Here is a 19,702-nt window from a genome sequence, read left to right on the forward strand (position 1 = left end):
TCTAAATACTTTCATGTTTTGATCTATGACATAAAACACACCAGTTATAACCCACTTGTGATTTTTTAAACTTTTACTGTGTCTTAAAATCGGTGGTTGCTAACAAATTGCTAAAAGGGACTACTTCCTTTGGCGGGGACTTTAGACGTCATCATTAAAAACGGGACATTTGGACAGCATTTCTCATGAAAAAGTGGATAAGTATTCATACACAGCGCATATCATAATCAGCGAGCATGTTTGTAAATAAAGTTCTTTTTTAAATAAAGTTTGAGGAAGCTTGGTGGTGACAACGTTGATCCGCGACCATGGTGTGCTGTAGTCCGTTTATAGCCTACTGTTGGCCTTTTATATCTGACGACTTTATTTAGGCTTCAAAATCTATAAATGTTGTGTTAACTTGTAAAGATTATCTTGATAGACAAAACGTGTAAGTGTCATAACCCTTTGTTAAACACAGAGCTTATTTTCTGCGATTTTCCAAAAGTCTATGGGAAAAATGCATAGGCTTTCAACCGAGGGAACCTGTGCGCCGCTAACTTCCGTGTTGGCCTACAAAAACGCGCCATCCCTGGGGCACTCCATTAACTAGCTAGTAAAACTTACTCAATGGCGCATGTATTTTTTTGGTATTTTTTTTGTGTTTTTTTTTAACTTTGCTGATTTAAAACATGATCAAAACATTATACAAAAATAAGAGAGCAAGTGACAAATATCGGAATCGGCCAATAATTGTTGTTAAAATCGGTCTCAGTATCGGCCCCAAAAAAATCCTATCGGTGCATCCCTAGTTTAAACAGACTAAATGATTGGAGAAGTCCAGCATACATCATCAGAGAAAAGTCTTTTTCACTGAAAGAACCAATTATGCTATTATGCTAAAACCTGCATTTACAAAACACCTTCAAGTACAAACAAATCACAGCGAGAGCGAGAGGACGAGCGCTTCTCTGCATCCTCTTTCTTCAGTCAGTCTGCATGTGCATCACTGTCTCTTGGCAGCTTTAAAAACATAAAATCTAATTTGTTGGCCATGTGAAGCTCATCGTGTCTTAAATCTAAACCTCATTTATCTATAATGCTGTGATGTAGTGTGAAGTATGCTGAGAGGAGACAGGGAGAGTTTAATATGCGATTAAGACAACAGTACTTGTCCAAACACAGCATGAGTGCTGAGCTGACTACACATATTTATAAGCCATAATAGCAGCAAATGACCCCAGATCAGTAAGATGATTCCACATATAATTCTGGTAGAAATTTCTCTATTCCAGTATTTGGTTATGTGCTGTATTGTGTGCTAGAACGTGCAGTGTGAGCTAAACCCCCAGGAAATTGGAACAGGAGCTAGAGCCAGGTAAGAGAACATCTGCTGAAGGGAGATATAACACACACACACACACACACACACACACACACACACACACACACACACACACACACACACACAAAATCCCCACCTTAATCACCTCTGTGTTGATGGAGGCTATTTGTGTGGACAGAGATAGCTGGCTACAGCCTGAGAGGGAATGAGCACATCAGTTTGAGCGTGTGTGGATCTCACCAAATGGGTAAAATAATGAAACAAGAATGCGTGTATATTAAAATGAATTTTTTCTCTGTACTGACATACAGCAACATCCAAAAACACAACTGAAAATTCCAGCAGGTAGGCAACAGGACTATGTAAAACTCACATGTTTTAAAAACAGCTTAGGTTACATCAACTCTTACCTAATCACTATTATATAAATCAGCACCAGATACGAATATCGTGCTCCTGTGGGAATCATCCCAATTCCTCTGACTGAAACTGTAAAGAAGGATAGGTATAAAGAATTGTGAAGTTAAATAAGTAATCTGATCCATGATTCAAATTTCCCATCTGGGATTAATGAAGTTCAGTCTTAACCCAAAAGGAGATTTTGTTGTAATTATTAAAATTATATAAAAAAAAAAATAAATAAAAAAAAATTAAGCACAGGAAGTGTCCCACAACAGAACAGAGCAATGTTGAATTGATATCATCCACCTTTATGCTGAAGCTATTTAAAGTTTCTGGAACTCATTGCTAATATAATATAGGCCTATAAAATGTTATGTTTACTATTGTCAATAATATATATTTTATTAGAGATGCGCCAATGTATCAGCCGCAAATATTTATTGGCAAATTTGGATCAATTTAAAAGGCCGATATAACAAACCAACGGTTTATTAACTGCATGAAGGCATAATGTCTGTTGCATAATCCAATGTTGGGTAAAATAATTAAATATTTGAAAAAATAAAATGAAATCTGTACAAAATACAGACAATCAATCACTGATGATCTATTCTAATGACAAAAGTTCAAATAAAAGAGCAAGTGGTGTATGTGGTATAGGGTCATTCCGTGTCAAATCAACCAGAGGTCGCGGGCAAAATTTTTTAGATTTTGATCATTTTTTTCTTTTGAAAGAAATACATAAATGAAGAAGAAAGCCAAAATATCAAACGTCATTGATGTATATTACTGAGAAATCCATTATTTTGTGGATCCAAATTACTGGGGTGTAAAAATGACTTTAGAAAGAGAGATTGGTTGGTCTATTAGTAAAATCTGTTGACTTTAGCCATCTTTGTTGCATTATATGCCAACAGTGACAGTTCAAAAATGGGAAAAAGCAAGCTTGTGTTTTTTGCAAAAAGTTTGCATGTCTGTAACTCAAGAAGTATTAAAAATCTCTTATCCTTTTAGATTTTGGTTCTTAAACTTTTCTTTTAGTATCATAATTTTTAAGGCTCAATGTGGTTAATTTCCAGAGATATGGGGATCTCAATGTGGCTCCGTAAGTAAATTGGTCAATTCTACACATTTTCAGGTCAAAAACCAAATGTGGGTCACTTTGCATACAGCTGATACTTTTTTTCCTTTTAAAGAGGAATATCTGAAGAACAAATAATGTTGAAACTAGAAATGTATCTCTTTTTTTTTCCTATCAGAAAATAGGAGATACCTGTCTTAGTGCCATAAATATTCATTTTCTAAAGTTCTCATGCCTATATGGGGATCTCAATGCAGCTCTATGTTCAAATTGTTGAATTGTACCCATTTTCAATGGCTGAACAAAATGTGGGTAACTTTTTAGACAGCTGATACTTATTGTGTTTAAAGAGGAATGTTTTAAGAACAATTAATACTGACTAGAAATGTATACTGTTTCTCTTTATCAAAACAATTGAATACAACACACCTCTCGGAGTGACAAAAATATATTGAAATGGTCAAATTGAGGTACATTAACTTGCTCTCAAAAGTTTCTATATTTGTTATAAGTATCTTATAAGTTATAAGTATCTATATTTGAATCAGTTTTAGGGATATTTGGAAGGAGGGATTTTGTTCATTTTAACAGCTTCTGAAGATACCAAGCATTTAAATATGCAGTATTGTAACTACACTCAAAAAAATGCTGGGTTAAAAACAACCCAAGTTGGGTTAAATATGGACAAAACCAGCAGGTTTTGGGCACCTATTATGCCCTCTTTCACAAGATGTAATATAAGTCTCTGGTCAGGTCAAGTTTCAGCTTAAAATACCCCACAAATTTGCCCCTATTTGGGGGTAAGCAAAAACATGCATTTTATATTGCTGGCTAAAAAAATAAATCCAAAATTGGTTGAAAAAATGGCTGGGTGAAAACAACCCAATCCCTGGGTTTGTCCATATTTAACCCAGCATTTTTTAGAGTGTACATAGTGTCACCATGGAATTGAACAATATAGGGCCTCAAAAATGAAAAATTCCATAACAAAAGTTTCATAAGAACAAGAATCTAAAATGATATTAAGATATCTTCATTATTTATTGAGTTACAGACGTGCAAATAATATATTTTTTGGCACTCAGAGAGGTGGGTTGTATTCATTTGATTTGATAGAGGGATACATTTCTAGTTTCAATATTATTTACTCTTCAGACATTTGTTTTTAGACACAATAAGTACGAGCTGTTTGAAAAGTTACCCACATTTGGTTTTGACCATTGAAAATGGGTAAAAGTCAACAATTTGAACATGGAGTCACATTAGGATCCTAATATCTATGGGATTAAACCATACAGGGCCTTAAAAATGAAGGTTACAAAATAAGAGTTTATTAAGAATGAGAATCTAGAAGGACACTGAGATATATTATTTTTTATTTTATTTTTTAGATATTTTTATAGTTACATACAAACTTTGGAAAAAGAATATTTATTTCACTAAGACAGGCTGTCTTTGCACTATTGTAGACAAATGTGTTGACAAAAAAAATAAAATACATCTCTAGCTTCAACATTATTTGTTCTTCAGATATTTCTCTTTAAAATGTATCAGCTGTATGCAAACTTGCAAAGTGATCCATTTTTGGTTTTTGACCACTGAAAATGTGTACAGTTTACCAAGTTACTCATGGAGCCACATTGAGATCCCCATATCTCTGGAAATGAACCATATTGGGCCTTAAAAATTAAGATACAAGAAAAGTTTAAGAATTACAATCTAATATGAAAATAAGAGATCTTAAGAGACCCAAGTTTGGTTTGAAAATGAAAAACGTGCCAAGCACAATGTTCTCTCACCATTCCTGATTTTTAACACGCACTTACTGCATTTGGTCGGTCTTGCGGCTGTCAGAGCAGAAACGAAAGCTGCTGCTCTCCGTGTTTTTCGTTGTCTCTGTGCGTGTTCGTATGTAAATTGCGCAATCTTATTTTGTCCATTAGATGGAAAGACCCATACATTTTCCTGCACACAAACCCTCCCCTTGAAGAAATCAGGACAGAGGTGGTTGAAAGTGGACAAAGGAGACGGATTGCAATACCAGGTGTAAACGGGTATGTGCCTGCTTGTGATCCAATTGACCAAAATGCATCTAATACCAGGTGGAAACAGGGCCTAATACTTCTTGAGTTACAGACATGCAAACCTGCTTTTTCCCATTTTTGAATGGTCACTGTTGGCATATAATGCAACAAAGACTGTGAAAGTCAACAGATTTTACTAATAGACTTACCAATCTCTGTGTAAAATAAAATAATGATGCTGCCATCTTTCTAGTCATTTTTTACCCCCCTATAATTTAGTTCCAAATCTCAGGTAAAAATTGTCATTTTGACTCCCCTCTACAAAACTGTGGAATAGTGGATTTTATATACATAAACATACATCCATGACGTTTGATATTTTGGCTTCTTTATGTTTGTCTTTCTTTTGAGCCGGGAAAATTTGAGCTGGGGAAGTTTCTGAATTTAGTTGATTTGACACAGAATGACATATAGGTATCAGAATCAGCCAATAGTTGTTTATTAAAAAAATATTTAAAAAATAAAATAAAATAAAAAACCTATTGGTGCATTCCCATATGGGAGAATACTTTAAAGGAAGCTAACATAACACTGAGATTTTATATACATAGGCAGTTGGAATGTAAACTTAAATAAAAAAGTTAACTAAATATGGCTCAGATTAGACTGTAATCTGCATTAAAATAAACGGTTATGAACTAATTATTATTACAATATAAACTTTTAAATTATACAGTTTTAAACTGTAAAATAAACAGTGCTGTCCCGTAAAACCTAAAACGTTGCTACCATGATTTTTACGGTAAAGTTCTGGCAACCACAGCTGCTGTTTTTTTACTGTAAATTTTACAGGGATTTAAAAAAAAAAAACAAACAAAAAAAAAAAAACATATTTCATTAACTGATATAATGTTAATTTATCAACCTATTGATGTAATAATACGTGTTTTGTACCTTTATAATACACTGACAACCGCCAAACACAGTTCATCAAACAAAACAAAGCTCATCCCAAGCAGTTTTTCCACCAGTTAATGACAATACTAATATATAGACCTTATGTAGCCCCGCCCCTTTTCAGCGTCGCGCTCGTTGTCTTTTGACTTCCAGTTTGTATTTCCACAGCGATATTACATTTATGAACGAACTGCTCGTTTTAAAATCTTCCCGATCTACTGACATTTGTTAAGACATCTGCTTTAAACATAACAATGCTCATGATAACTTTCATTAACTCTACAACAAGTAAATCCACTTAACCGACTAATTATTCTTTGACAGCGATGCCATAGAAATGTACAGAGCTACCGCAAAACGGAAGTTCAAAGACAATTTTATAAAGATGGCAGCGCGCTTGTTTCTCTGGTAAATAAGGTCTATAGAAGGTGCCCACAGTTACAGTTACACAAACACTAAACATCACCATGGTAACACATGAAAGTTTAAAAATGCAATAAACATTAATTTAACAACATTAAATGTAACATAATGTTCATAACTGATTAGAAAAAACTAAGAAGAAACAGTTATTTCAACTAAAATACATCAAACGTGAAGTGTCACGCAGGGAATTGTGAGAATGTCAATTTACGGTTTTTCACTGTAAATTATACAATGTCTTGTTTTTTCACTTCCAAAAACAGCAAACTTAACAGTATTTTACCGTAAAATTACATTAAATGTACCGCTAGATCTATTACAGTTATTCACCTTAAATAGAAAGGAAATTTTCTGTAAACCAATTAACTGTTTTTCACCATAGCATTTTTACAGTCTTTTACCGATAAAATCACGGTCATTTTTTACAGTGTAAACTAAAACTGAGTAGCAAAGCAAAATGCTAAAAAATGTTGGTAAGTCTACCTCTCTCATCCACCCTACAACTTCTGCCAATGCGACTGTTATTCCAACCCATAGTAACATTGTGTACAGCTGCTGATTACTGCCATTAAGTAACTATTAAATATTTTTGCAAGCAAAGTGAAAAGATGTGCTGTAAATATCAGGTTAGACTCAAGCCTAATCTAGTTATGGCTTTTCATTTCATCTCTGCACTGGTATGAAGAAGTGGACCTGCTAAAGACACAGACCAAGGACAAACAGTAGGTCAGTATGTAAGAAATTAATAAATGGAAAAACAGGATCAGAGGGCTAAATCTTTTTTTCTTTTTTTTCTAATTGACTGTAAATCAAAAAGACTAGATGAAACCTTGAATGAGAATGAATGAAAGTGAGAAGCACAAATCACAAAAGCACAGACATTTAAAACTTTCAGTTTCCATAGACACATATCAAAAAGCTTTATCAGACATGCACAACTTGCAAACATGACAGAACAAAAAACATAATAGCATGTCGTGAATTGGTATTTTCCATTCTTATAGAGCTTACAGACACTCTTAATTGAGAATCAAAGCATCACAGTCATGCAACACCTGTCACTAACATGTTACTTTAAACTTAAAGGGTTAATTCATCCACAAATAAGTGCTGTTCCAACCCTGTATGACATTTTCTTTTGCTTCAGTCACCATTCACTTTCATATCAGCTTTTTTTCCCACACAATAAAGCGAATGGTGACTGAGGCTGTCATTCTGCCTAAAATCTCACACTTTGTTCCGCAGAAGTTTTTACATTTTGGGTGAACTAACACTTTAAATAACAGCAATATAATCATACAATTATTTTTTTTTTTTTTAAATAAAGCAAAGCTTGTTCAGCCTTATATGAACAGAAGGATGTCGACTGGTATTGAAGCTTTTAAGGATGATAAACTCAAATGTTCACTGGGCATCAAAGTGACTGAAGTTTGACGATCAACTGCAACGTTCAGTGGTTATTTCGGTGCTGAAATCTGAGTGACATTGCTCGTGCACTTCCTCTTACTTGATTGACAGTACGTCAACAGCGCTCGCGCCTTGCACGCGAAGCGATGGAGCTTTCTAGCAAATCCACAAGTACAGGCGACTACACCACAGATTAATCATAAAAAAATCCACACATACGGTCAACTAACAGCAGATATTAAAATAGCCTGAGTCTGAGACTGATTTTCAACAAATACTCTTAACGTGAGTTATTAGGGAGAAAAGAGTTAAAGTTAGTAATTCCCCTGAGGAGAGCGGTGGACAGACAGCTCCCTCTACATCAACAATAACACGCTGAAAGCTTTCTACAAGAGCTCCAATGCAAAACCATTTCTCATGCAACTTTGGCTACGACAACAGAAGCTAAATGCATAATAACGGCCTCTTGATACAGCAGGTAACTAGTACGCGTACTTCTAAAGGTACAATAAGATATCCCTACACACTATCCGACTGGAAATTGAGCGCAGCGTTTTACCTTTAGTTCCGCACTCTCCGCCATCTTGTGACTGCTAGCGCAGGCGTGACGCTGTCGGGTCACGTGGTATGCACGCGCAGCTCGTTGCCGGCGTAACCGTTCACACGTTTTTCAACGAGTAGTACCCAAAATGTTGCGTGGAAAACTTGAATCATGTTGGGGGAAAGCATGCTTATTATAAGTATCGTATCTGAAAGCGAGGCCTTTAAACTATATTAATTCGAATAGATTTAGCCTATCTAAAATACCCTGAAATGCTTTACATTTGTTTTGACGTTGTTTCAGTCATTACAAAGTATTTCTTTGAATTGCATTTTGTCTTCCCTGCACCGCAGTATATAAATACCTTTCCACAGAGGTGGGTGCACAGGCCAGCACTGGTCGGATAAGTGGATAATCACATGAAACGCACTGTCTGCAATTGAAGGGTACGACTGAAGAAGAGCAACGTGTTTGTTTGACAAGAAACAAAGTCGATTAATAAAAGCAACACAACTCCCGGCGAAGCAAATTTTATATTCAGATGTATTAATATTTACTGTTGTCTTTGAGAACGCATTCTGATCAGATCTTATATAGCTACGAACCATAATCTTGTTTTAGTTTAACAGAATAATGTATTTGAACACTTGAAGCGAAAATGATCGCTGAACACATTGGAATGTGCAGTGTCTGTTTTCACCACTAGATGGAAGTGTTGTATTTCACAACAGTAGCTATTAGACGCCGAGGCTCAGTTTCAGCAGTGGGTTAGTGCGCTTTCAGTGTGCAGTTGTTTGCGGGCTAAAATAAACTTTTTTTTTTTTTTTTTATTAAGCTGTAATGTTGGGAAAGGAACATCATATTTTCATGGAAAACATATTTAAATTGGCTATTGCTGTTTAATATTGGTATATTATTCCCCCTTAAATAGCCTATGTAAAGCGCTTTGAGTCCCCAGAAAAGCGCTATATAAATGTAAGAAATGAATTGGTCTATATAGGCTTATTTTATTTGTCTTAAGATAATGACCAGGCAGTCAGGCAAATATTTTTCAGGCATGTATTTCAGGTAAGGCCAATAGGCCTACAGTATCTGGATTTCGAATTTTTGTCGCATTAAATATTTTATTTAGTTCGTGACAATTAAAAAAAGTATTAAAAGTGTGAAGGAGATATCTTGAGTTCACGAGTCAAATCTTGTGGCTTTGATTGAACTTTTATTGAAGAATGAGGCAAGAGAACAATTTATTTTTGACCAAAAAAGAAAGAAAGAAAGAAGGAAAAAAGAAAGAAAGAAAGAAAGAAAGAAAGAAAGAAAGAAAGAAAGAAAGAAAGAAAGAAAGAAAGAAAGAAAGAAAAGAAAATAAACACTCCAGGGGTCTTATGACATTTAGTTTGAGCACTTTGATGTGGAATAACAACTTTTGCTGTATTCTCAATTGTTTATTTGGGAAATATGGGGTAAGTGCTTGTTCAAACTTGTACATTAATATGAAGTACAGCTGATTTTGAATAATTTTTGGGTTGAATCATTTTGGATATATTTTGTCTGAAATGTTGCTTATTTAAAGTGCTTAATATCGATGATACACAATTAATTTGGGATAGCACATCAGTGAATTCATTTAGAGAAAAACAATTACATGTAAAAACACATAAATAATGAGAATAATCAATTCCAGTTTATGAAATTTCACATTATACAGTTCATTGCACATTGCCACATATTATGTATTTTGTATTGTTTAAAAAAAATCAACCTATTTACAAGTAACAGTATTATTTGAGTGTTTATTGTAATCCTCTGATTTGTTTTACTCTGTTTTCCTTAAGTAATCCTAGACAATTTCATCCACAGTAGAATGTTCAAATGCCAGTGAAAACTTTGGATGGATTGTGATTCAGCAGTCCTCAGTGTGCTTAACTTGAACCTCTCAAACAGAGTGAGAATGGAGAATTCCTTTAGGGGAGGTTTACAGATGACACTGGGATGCAGCTTTAAGTTAAGGTGGTAAGAGGGGCGGTTTAAAGGTGCAGGTCCCTGTGCAGTGGCGTGGAGTGAGCATTTTGCAGGAGAAATGGTGAAGAGCGTCGTGAGCTTCTAGGGAAAAGGTTGATTGAGTTTAATGAATCACAGCACAAGATAAATCTAGCTCGTCCTTTACTGAATCATGCTAGTACATTCTCCAAATACTATGATACACATGCATACTGTATGTCTAATGCATGAAGATTAGAAAGCTATCACACTCCTCTCTAATCATTACTATAATTTACAGTTCGTCAAACATACATTTTGATGTTTTAATGCGTTTTAAGTACATCGAGTACACTGTAAAAAAGAATTGTTGGTTTAACTTAAAAAAAAAGTTAGTTGCCTTAAAATTTTGAGTTCATTGAAATTAAAAATTTGAGTTACTGCAATAAAGGCGATTAACAGAAACTCAAAATATTATGTTATCTGAACCACTTTAATTAAGAAAAAATGTGATAAATCATGAAAAGAATTTTTTACAGTGTAATTCGTTTAAAAAGTAGCACTTGCATATTTCTTTTGTAATTCTTTTAGAACAATTCTTCATTCCACTTTAATGGATGATAGGCGTATTGCAGGCTTTATTTCTAAATTACCTTTAAGCTTCTGCTGAATTGCATAACGAGCCTTTCTCTCCTGATCCAACTCGTTGCACAATGTGTCTACATAAAATAAAAAGAAAAATGAATAAATCATTTGAGGTGGGTCACAAACATTAAATGTTTTAGATTCCCTGCAGCCTATTTTTTTCTTTAAAATTCAGTCTATCTGAAATATGCAAGTGTTACTTTTTTTTTTTAAACTGACCTTTTTTTCTTTTCAATAATGCAAAATATGCATTACCTCGTACAATCTGCAGCTGCTGGACCATCTCCTCTCGATAAGACAGTTCCCTCTTCATTTGATCCTGAAAATTATCTGTTAGAGTCAACACGTATTAAGTTACAAATTGAAGAATTTATATAGAAAATAAAAGCATGTTGTGAATATATCTATCTCTTAATTACCTTTCAAACTCTGAAATTCCCGTTCCAGTTTTTTTCTTAACTCCACTTGCTCCAAGAGCTGCTTTTGGAGCTCCTCTGTGGAAACCAAAAGAAATAACATCATTTATCATACCACTGTGACTTTTAATCACCACAATACAGTCTTTTTTCAGAATTGTTTTTTTTTATCATGTATTTTCACTCTGTTTGGTTTTCTTGTCTAATAGCGCTATTTAGGTTACTAAGGCTAAACACACGGTCCCCGTGTTCTCAAGCATGACATTGCAAAATAATTAGGACAGTTGCCTGAGGGGTGTGTGGAAAACGAGCCTGGCAATGTGGATCGTCTGCAGTTCAAGGACAATTCTCAGTAACACACAACTGTGTAGCGATTACACTAATTTTTAAATGCATAATGCGTGCAAAAAAAGGGGGCGAAACGTTGTAGGCTACACAAGAAGATGTATTTGCCTTAAAAAGACAATGCCTTGTTGAATCTGTTTAAATAATTAACCACAAAAACAAAATGGCAGCCAGTATTTGTAATTAGTCATGTTATTTTGTGTAAAATTTGTTATTTTCTTAGATAACAATGGAATAACACAGCTCAAAGTTGTCCATAAACGTAAATGTTAACTCTCTTGTATACCTTTCGCCATATTTTCGATGTCTTTCTCGAAATTAAATCTGTTATCAGCTCTTCTCAGTGCAGCGTCGTCTGCCAGAAAATAAGAAATATATTATTATACTGAATTACAAAGATACAGGCTAATGTTGTTAAAAAAAAAAAAAAAAAAAAAACACAGGACAATATTTTTACATCTGCTACTCACTTGGGTTCTCTTTGCTAACGCTAATTTGGTCCGAACAGGATTTTTGTGATTCACATTCGTCGTCAGTTGAAATGTGTGAATCTAAAGGGAAATATTATTGTTAGCAGGCCACTTATTCAGAGTGCATAATTTAATATAATTTATCTTAAAATCGAACAAATGAAAATTATATAGACCTACTAATGAATTTAAATCTCAGTTTACATTAAATTGTCTTACCATTTATTTCGGGCGCGCCGCGAGGAAGTTTAGAGGCCAAACATGGCAGAGTGCTTTGAAGAGATGCTCCCTCCTTTTCATTTGAGTACACCTGCAAAAATTATCCAAGCAATAAAAAAAAAATACAACCCCAATTATGTATCATTTCTTCTTACGCAACCACGCGTCAGACAACAGACTGCATTTAATAGTGCTCTAATAATGATCTAAGAATATTTGGCAACATCAATGCAAATTACTCGTATTACAAGGTAAATTCGGTCAGATGGACTGACAAAGAGAATAATTTGTGCAGTAACCACAGGGGAGCCCTTAAACCAATGCACTAATAGCCCGCGGGTGACAACAGAAATGACCATTCATTCTAAACATTTAATTTCCTATAATTACGCGCCGCTGTGTTCTTTTATTTAGATCGTTCTGCATTAATAAAATGAATTTAAACGAGCTGTATCCATAACAACACAAATTGCAAAGTGTCACAAATAGAAATAAATGTAGAGTCCATATAGGCTCATAATTAAGCGTCATCATCACTCGCTATTAGAGCTGAAAGACTGCTGAGCAATTACTGCTTTTATTCAGTATGCCAGTTTGTTGATTCAGAATCATTTTACACTAAGCTGTAGATATATATTTGATGTTATAATAATAGATAGATGGTTTCAATACCACTTAATATGATAGTTTGTGTGACTCACATCGTAAGCAATGGCATCATTCTTCTTTGCCACCTGCTTGTTGTGCTTCTGTTCAGGGGAGCCCGCGTCACTGAAAGCGGCTATCTGGTCATCGTCCGGCCGCGGCGTTCGACTGTTTTCACCCACGGGACTTTGCCGGTCATCCACGGAAAGTTGTATAGACTCCTCATCATCTGGAATTCTGTGAGTCTCCACGTCGACGTCAGGTTCTTCGCCGCTATCCACACACGGAGATGCTGATCTGTAGCTGGAGCTCTCACTAACGAAGTCTGGCGACAAATGGCCAGGGTGAGCTCCGCTGTACGCGTCCCTGTTCCCGTAGAGCTTAGCTATGCTTTCCGCATCTTTAACGACCGGTCTGAACGCAGAAATATAGCTCAACTTTCTGGGGGTGCTGGGTTGACCCTCACTTGACCTGGCCTCGTCTCCAGATTTGTCCTCGTCGTTCCTTAAGGACTGCGAGCTGGAGCAGCGCTCGCTGTCGAACAGACTGTCTCTAGGTGTGTTTCCTCCCCGCTCGCTTTCTGACATCTCTGCTTCGGTTTGCCGGCCACTCATGAGCTCCGTGTGTGGCTTTAGTTGCGCCGGTTGATAGGATGAGAGCGGCAGGCTGCCCGTGGTAGGCCAAAACATGGGGAACGATGGATAGATACCGTCCTTCGCACCGGGCCAGAACACACCAGGTACATTAGTCTTATTCTGCTCCCCAACTCCATCATCCTTCTTTTGACACAGTCCAAATGCTGGGAAACTATACGGATGCGGGAATATGGGTGGCGGGATCTTCTGGAGCATGCCGAAACTCTTACTAGGCACAGGAATGATCGGGTAGTTACGCACGCTGTTGGTTAAACTGAGGTTACCACGGTCGTCGTCGCAGCGCAAAGTTTTGTGAGGAATGTCAGGGGAAGAGGTCTGCGTGATGTTACCAGAGGCCTGCGGTTTGAGCGGGGAGGACATTTCGGATCCACTCCCTGGCATCGCCCGCTTCCGGCTCCCGCCGTTAAACATGGCCTTGACGTCCTCCCACGCGTGACAAATGTCATCAGACAAGCTTTTGTCGGTGAGCTTTAGATGGCGTCTCCATGAATTAAAATTAGCCGCGTCCGGCTGTGTGTATTTAGACTCAGGTGTGCGGTGCGAGTGAAATATAAATTTGTTGGGTGAAAAATACATATTACAATAGGTGCACTTGATGCATTTCGCCCTAGAGCTGTTGTACCTCGCAGGTATGAAGCTTCCTCGGCAGCCCCAGGCGCACTCGTGTGAAACATCGAAAGCGAAATTCTCGGGTAATTTGGGAGGGTTGTGAGCCCCGAGGAAGGATTTGCAGAGGCGCTCGGCCTCGCGTTTGGTAATCATGCCACAGCGGCGCGAGGAGATGGGCATGGCCCCCGCGCGCCTCAGGATCTCCAGCTGCACCGGTGTGCACTGCACACACGTAATTCCAAGCGCCACGCGTCTGTTGTGGATTTCGTTGTAGCTGTAGTTTTTCAGCAAAGTGTTGGAAATCTGCGCCAGACACAGTCTTTCCTGACCGTCGATGACCAAAGAGACGATGGGCACTCCGTACAGCGCGGTCTCACTCACTTGATTTGGCTTCAGCGAGCTGCTGCCAGAATAAGGCTGCAGTTCTTGCTTTGAGTTGGGGGAAGAGCAAGCATCTCGTCCCGTAGAAAGCTGACCGGGTATCGACTCCATTCCTGGAAGTCTGTGAAGAACGAGACAAATGTGAAATTACACTCCAATTCATGAACTCTTGAGAGATTATCTAGCATTATCAAATTATGTGCTCTGTGTAAGCGTTATCCCAACACGTTATTCATTGTACCTAATTAATAGCATATCTTTAATTTTTATTTTAATATAAGCCTACAACATTATTTCAATTAAAAAAAAAAAAAAACTTTTTTTTGGTTTGTTGTGTCTCTTTCCTGTCTACAATTAGTTCGTTTGTTTCATTCTGCATAGAATTACCTTTGCAAGAGAACAGCCTAAATGTTATTTTAGAAATTAGGCCACAATTTTTACAATAATTACAAACATTATTTTAACATTATATTACAGATTGTACAGTTAGTATTTTTAGTTAGCACTTTTAATTTTAATTAACAGCTTTATGCCTGCTAATTAATATTTACGATTAATACTTGGCTTTTTAGGTTTACAATATATTGACGGCTCTGACACTATCTTTAAAAGCTCGCACTCTCTGACCTGAAAGCCTGCATCATTGCTTAATGTCTCCAAATCGGCTCAGAAGCCGGAGCGATTACTTAAAGGCCTCTTACGGCGCTAATACGCAAAGGGGCAGAAGGGAAGAATCTTTTAGCTACTCCAATAAGCTTAGCAACAAGGAAAAGAAGCAGTAAGCCGCTTTCTGTGTAATTACACAGACTGTGTTGTTCGACTTTGATCTGTTAATAAAAGTTTATCATTTATAATTAAACCATTGCGCAAGGATCGGTTATATTTCAGTCATTTTCGTTTCCTATACGTCTCCGTTATGTTTATATAAATATTCTTTAGATTTGTCATACTATTTTGAATCGCCTGATTTAGGTGTTATAAATTCTCTTTCGTAATCAAGGATCAGCATATTTCAAAACATTACAGGCTTTTGTTAAATGTAGACCAAAAAGAAAACTTGACAATAATACGCGCGTTAATTTAAGAAAATATCTACAAGGCTGATTATAATTTTGAACAACTTAATATAAAATGTAACCTACCTTTTTATGAGGAAACGGAGTCAGATGAGCGAGTGTGTTTGCGTCAAATTAACAGGCCTAAAACAAGAAGGACCAAAAAAAAAGCGTCCGTCTGTAGTGTGTGATGAGAACTGCGAGGCTGGATAGAGTCTTCCCTCTCAAAACAGCTTTAGAGTTTCCATCCCACTCAGCTCTCGTGCGTGGTGACGGGAGCGCGAGCCGAGTGACCACATGGCAGTCCCGGAGCTCGTGCCTCTTCTTAATAGGTTCTGCGCAATCTACTTCAAGAGAGGGAACGCCAAAAAGAATAAGAAAGGCACACCCACTGAGATCAAATCCGATTCTGGTATTAACCGTTTGCTTCCACTAGCCTACTCCAAAACAAAGATCACTGCCAATTTAGATAGATAGATAGATAGATAGATAGATAGATAGATAGATAGATAGATAGATAGATAGATAGATAGATAGATAGATAGATAGATAGATATGCCGCCAAAAACAGGGTACTAAATGTAATTTAAGCGTTTTTTTTTTTTTTTTTTTTTGCATAGACGATTGCGCATGAATAAAGGCGGAATAGATGGGTTTGTTCATGAACAATGAACAACGGTAAATTATGTTGCTTATCCCCCCCAACTCATATCATGTACACCTGTGTCTTTTTCTCAGAGACTAATATGTTTCCCATGAATTTTAGAACTTAATGTTCATGTTTGAATGACACTTCGGAAACCAAACAATATATCATTATAAATTTGCATTGAACATTTCCTCTAGGCAACATGTCCACAGGCCACGCAGTCTAAACTGCTATTAGAGGCTCGCGGTCATCGCATTTTACGTCACATGTCTCCTGGTGAATGATGCACATTTGTTAAACACACCAGCCAGTGAGAGCGGCTAGTGTGTACAAACAGTGATATATCAGAGCAATGGACTGAGGTAAGTGGTGCAACCTTATATGGCCGTATTAACTATTTAAAACCTGATCAATGCCCCTCAGTTAACCCCACTATGTCTTGACGTAAAGATATCAATATCGAACCGGGCAAAGTTGTGCCGTCTACTTTGGAATACGACAGTGGAAATGTGTTATTCTCTCAGAAATGTTTTGGCATCTTCAGTCACGCGTTTAGTGCGCGTCTTCCACGTATGAGGGTTTGACACCGGCTTAAAAACAACGCAAAACAAATTCACTAGTCTGTTTTAAATAGCTGATATATCTTGTTTTTCATTTACCTGTTATTTTGTAAAATATTTCCAACCTATTTTAATTATTCCACATTTTACAGCAATTTTATTACCTGCCGTCTTTCGTTAAGGTTTCAAAAAAAAAAAAAGATTTTTGATTAAACTGTAATTAATTATATAAAATGTTAACAATTACCCGAATCAATTAGTTAGCCTAATAATGTCCAAAAATGCCTTCGAGGAATGGTTCATCTCAGCAGAGCTATTACATCAGAACTGCCTTCGAGCGAAAGTGTATTTTGCATTAACTGAACATGTATCTGTAGGCTACGGATAGGTTGTATAATAGGCTCTTTGACACAAGTAGGATAAATGGATGCGTTTAAAAAAATAAAAATATTCGAGCAATAATTAAATGAAACTAAATAAATACGTTTTAAAAGCAGAATGTACAGTTAGCTTATATCATTCATTACAGAGTTGAAAACAAATGGGAAAGTTTAAAAATCTGTCAAGCGATGCTCAGTATGTCCTGTGACCAAGGGACCACGGCTTAACCTAATTCAATATTAATAGGAAGGGAAACTTTAACCAGATCTGCCTGGCCGTGTCTCCTTTCACAACCAAGAAGCTTCGTTCTGGCCCAGCAATAATTACAATTTTATTCTGTAATTATTCCTTTCTTGTTAATTATTTAGTGGTCAGACTCAATGCAGCACTGTTAGCGTTTATGGCGGGGAGACAGGGGCTCACATGTCCTACAAGACTGGACCCTCCCACGAGCAGGTAAAGCTACACAACACCCGTCTTTAAACAAGCCATCCTGCCATCATTTATGAGAACATCCCTTTGAACTCACACTCACGTTAATGTACCTCCTCACAATATTAAAATCTCTCTAAGAAAAATGCATTTATATTAATTTAAAAGTTGTCTATATTACCATGCCCTATTAATTTGAGTACCAACCAGGTTACTTTGTATTAAACTTGATGTGCTTAGTAACCTCTCTGACATGCTATTAAATAATCGATGATTGTTTTTACATAACGGTTGAATCAATACGATAAATATTGTGTTTCAGGACGACATATGCCATTATTGGCTCATTAATATACGGGCTATTATATTACACGGGCATGAGTAAACTAATTAAAGAAACTTTATAGGCCAGTTGCTGAGTATGAAAGAAAGAATTGGGAAAAAACGTCTTGATTAAATAGCGCCCTGCATATGATCTTTTTGCATAACATTAGGATTAAATGTGTTATTAAAAAATAACTAGTGCCATGAAGTTGTGCTAATATGGTGGGAGGATATTTAAAACAAGGCCTATAGTCCAATAGCAGGATTTACCATATTACCGCATAAGTAAACTATAGCTTTAATCTGTCAGTGTGTGGTGACAAATGGTTCTGAGTCTTTGTAATAAAATAGACTAAAGAACGAGTAGTCGGTATGATTGGAGTCTTTAGTTATTTTTAAATGGATGTCCTCTAAGAAGACTAATGCCATCATCAGCTGCCCCGGACACCCTTACAGGACAGTCTGAACTGATGCCATCTGGTTGCCGTTTTAGAGAACTAAAGGCAATGACCATGAGATCAGGCATCTCTTTATTCCCACCGCGATTTTAGGTTGAATTAAAAAAAAAAAAACTTTCAGTTAAATATGGCACAACATCTTAAGTCTAGGCTATATAACTTAAGCAATAACCTTTTTTTTGTGGTGGCTATCTTAAACCAAATGTATAATTTTATTTTACGAAGAAGCTCATTCAATTCAAAGAACGCATTAACAAGTTCAGATGAGAAAAAAAGACGGAACCACTTTTAGAAAATATAAGAGATCTTGTCCTGGAGGTCATTGCTAAGATTGGCACATAAATCAAAGACAGACTAATTCAGCAAGAGAGGTTTAATAAACGCATCAGCTGAAAAGCAGTGTTCTACAGTCGTCGCTATATCCGCGCAGTATAAAAGCACGACCCCAATAAATTTCACTTTAGCGCGAGATCAATCAGCTTCTCTCATATTGATCTCTGTCGCCTTGACACCCTCGAGTCGCATACCGCAACCTTTTTGTTTCGAGTGAAAATAGCGTTTCGATTACTGTTTTTATTAGGAAAAGATTGCTACAAGAGGCTCACCATGGCCTGAAAATTAAGTGGTGACATTTTAATTACTAGACATTGATAAAGGAATCTTGGTAATGGCTGTGAACAGGTCTTTCATTGCTCGTCCGGCCCCCGCGCTAATCAAACTGGACTGCAGGAGAAAGGTCGCATTAGAGCAGCAGTATATGGGCCCCACCAGCTAAAGGAGGAGGAATACTGAGGGCCTTTAACTGCTGGGGCCCATATACTGCTGCTCTAACGAGACCTTTCTCCTGCAGTCCAGATTGATTCTACTGCTGTTTGACCCTAAAATGCATAAGTGGGACAAAAATTACTTCCAACTCTTGGGCTATTCAACTAAAGTCAGAGATGATATTGTTAACTGAATGTTCTCAGATTTTTAATATCTCTCCTTTGATGTAAACAATGGCTGAAAAAATGTAATTTTAGTTTGCCATTTTTGCTATATATATGCTGTCAAAGGATTAATCGTGATTAATCGCATCCAAAATAAGTTTGTTTACATAATGTGTGTATACTGTGTATTTTTACGTATATATAAATACACAAACATGTATATATTTAACAAAAATATAGGCTATTATATTTATATATTAAATATTTATAAATTATATACAAATATAAATATATTTATGAGTATGTATATTTATACATAAAAATACACAGTGCACATATATTATGTAAACACAAACTTTTATTTTGGATGCGATTAATCACAATTAATCGTT

The 19,702-nt window shown here is 36.5% G+C and overlaps 2 protein-coding genes across 10 annotated transcripts in view; both read right to left on the minus strand.

Annotated features, from left to right (window-relative positions):
• pias1a (protein inhibitor of activated STAT, 1a) overlaps positions 1 to 8,299 on the minus strand; it is a 53,328-nt gene extending 45,029 nt beyond the window's left edge. Inside the window, exon 1 of the mRNA XM_048184489.1 lies at positions 8,178 to 8,299. Within this exon, the coding sequence (XP_048040446.1) occupies positions 8,178 to 8,201 (24 nt within the window). The 5' untranslated portion in view covers positions 8,202 to 8,299. The remainder of the gene's footprint in view (positions 1 to 8,177) is intronic.
• Positions 8,300 to 9,355: 1,056 nt separating this feature from the next.
• On the minus strand, positions 9,356 to 19,109 carry skor1a (SKI family transcriptional corepressor 1a). 9 transcript variants are annotated; one of them, XM_048184495.1, is made up of 9 exons: positions 15,665 to 19,107; positions 12,933 to 14,643; positions 12,232 to 12,322; positions 12,013 to 12,093; positions 11,829 to 11,897; positions 11,201 to 11,275; positions 11,037 to 11,111; positions 10,790 to 10,855; positions 9,356 to 10,256 (listed from the first exon to the last, which is right to left on the minus strand). In XM_048184495.1, exons 2-9 carry the CDS (start codon positions 14,631 to 14,633, stop codon positions 10,162 to 10,164), a joined length of 2,253 nt encoding a protein of 750 aa, XP_048040452.1. In that variant the 5' UTR covers positions 14,634 to 14,643; positions 15,665 to 19,107; the 3' UTR covers positions 9,356 to 10,161. The 9 variants fall into 9 exon arrangements, with proteins under 9 accessions (XP_048040452.1, XP_048040450.1, XP_048040456.1 ...); XM_048184493.1 differs by having other exon boundaries at positions 9,356 to 10,259; XM_048184501.1 differs by having other exon boundaries at positions 10,130 to 10,256; positions 11,037 to 11,100; positions 15,665 to 19,109.
• Between the last annotated feature and the right edge of the window lie 593 nt (positions 19,110 to 19,702).

The sequence above is a fragment of the Megalobrama amblycephala genome, linkage group LG3, assembly GCF_018812025.1.
Source record: "Megalobrama amblycephala isolate DHTTF-2021 linkage group LG3, ASM1881202v1, whole genome shotgun sequence".
Lineage (NCBI taxonomy): Eukaryota > Metazoa > Chordata > Actinopteri > Cypriniformes > Xenocyprididae > Megalobrama > Megalobrama amblycephala.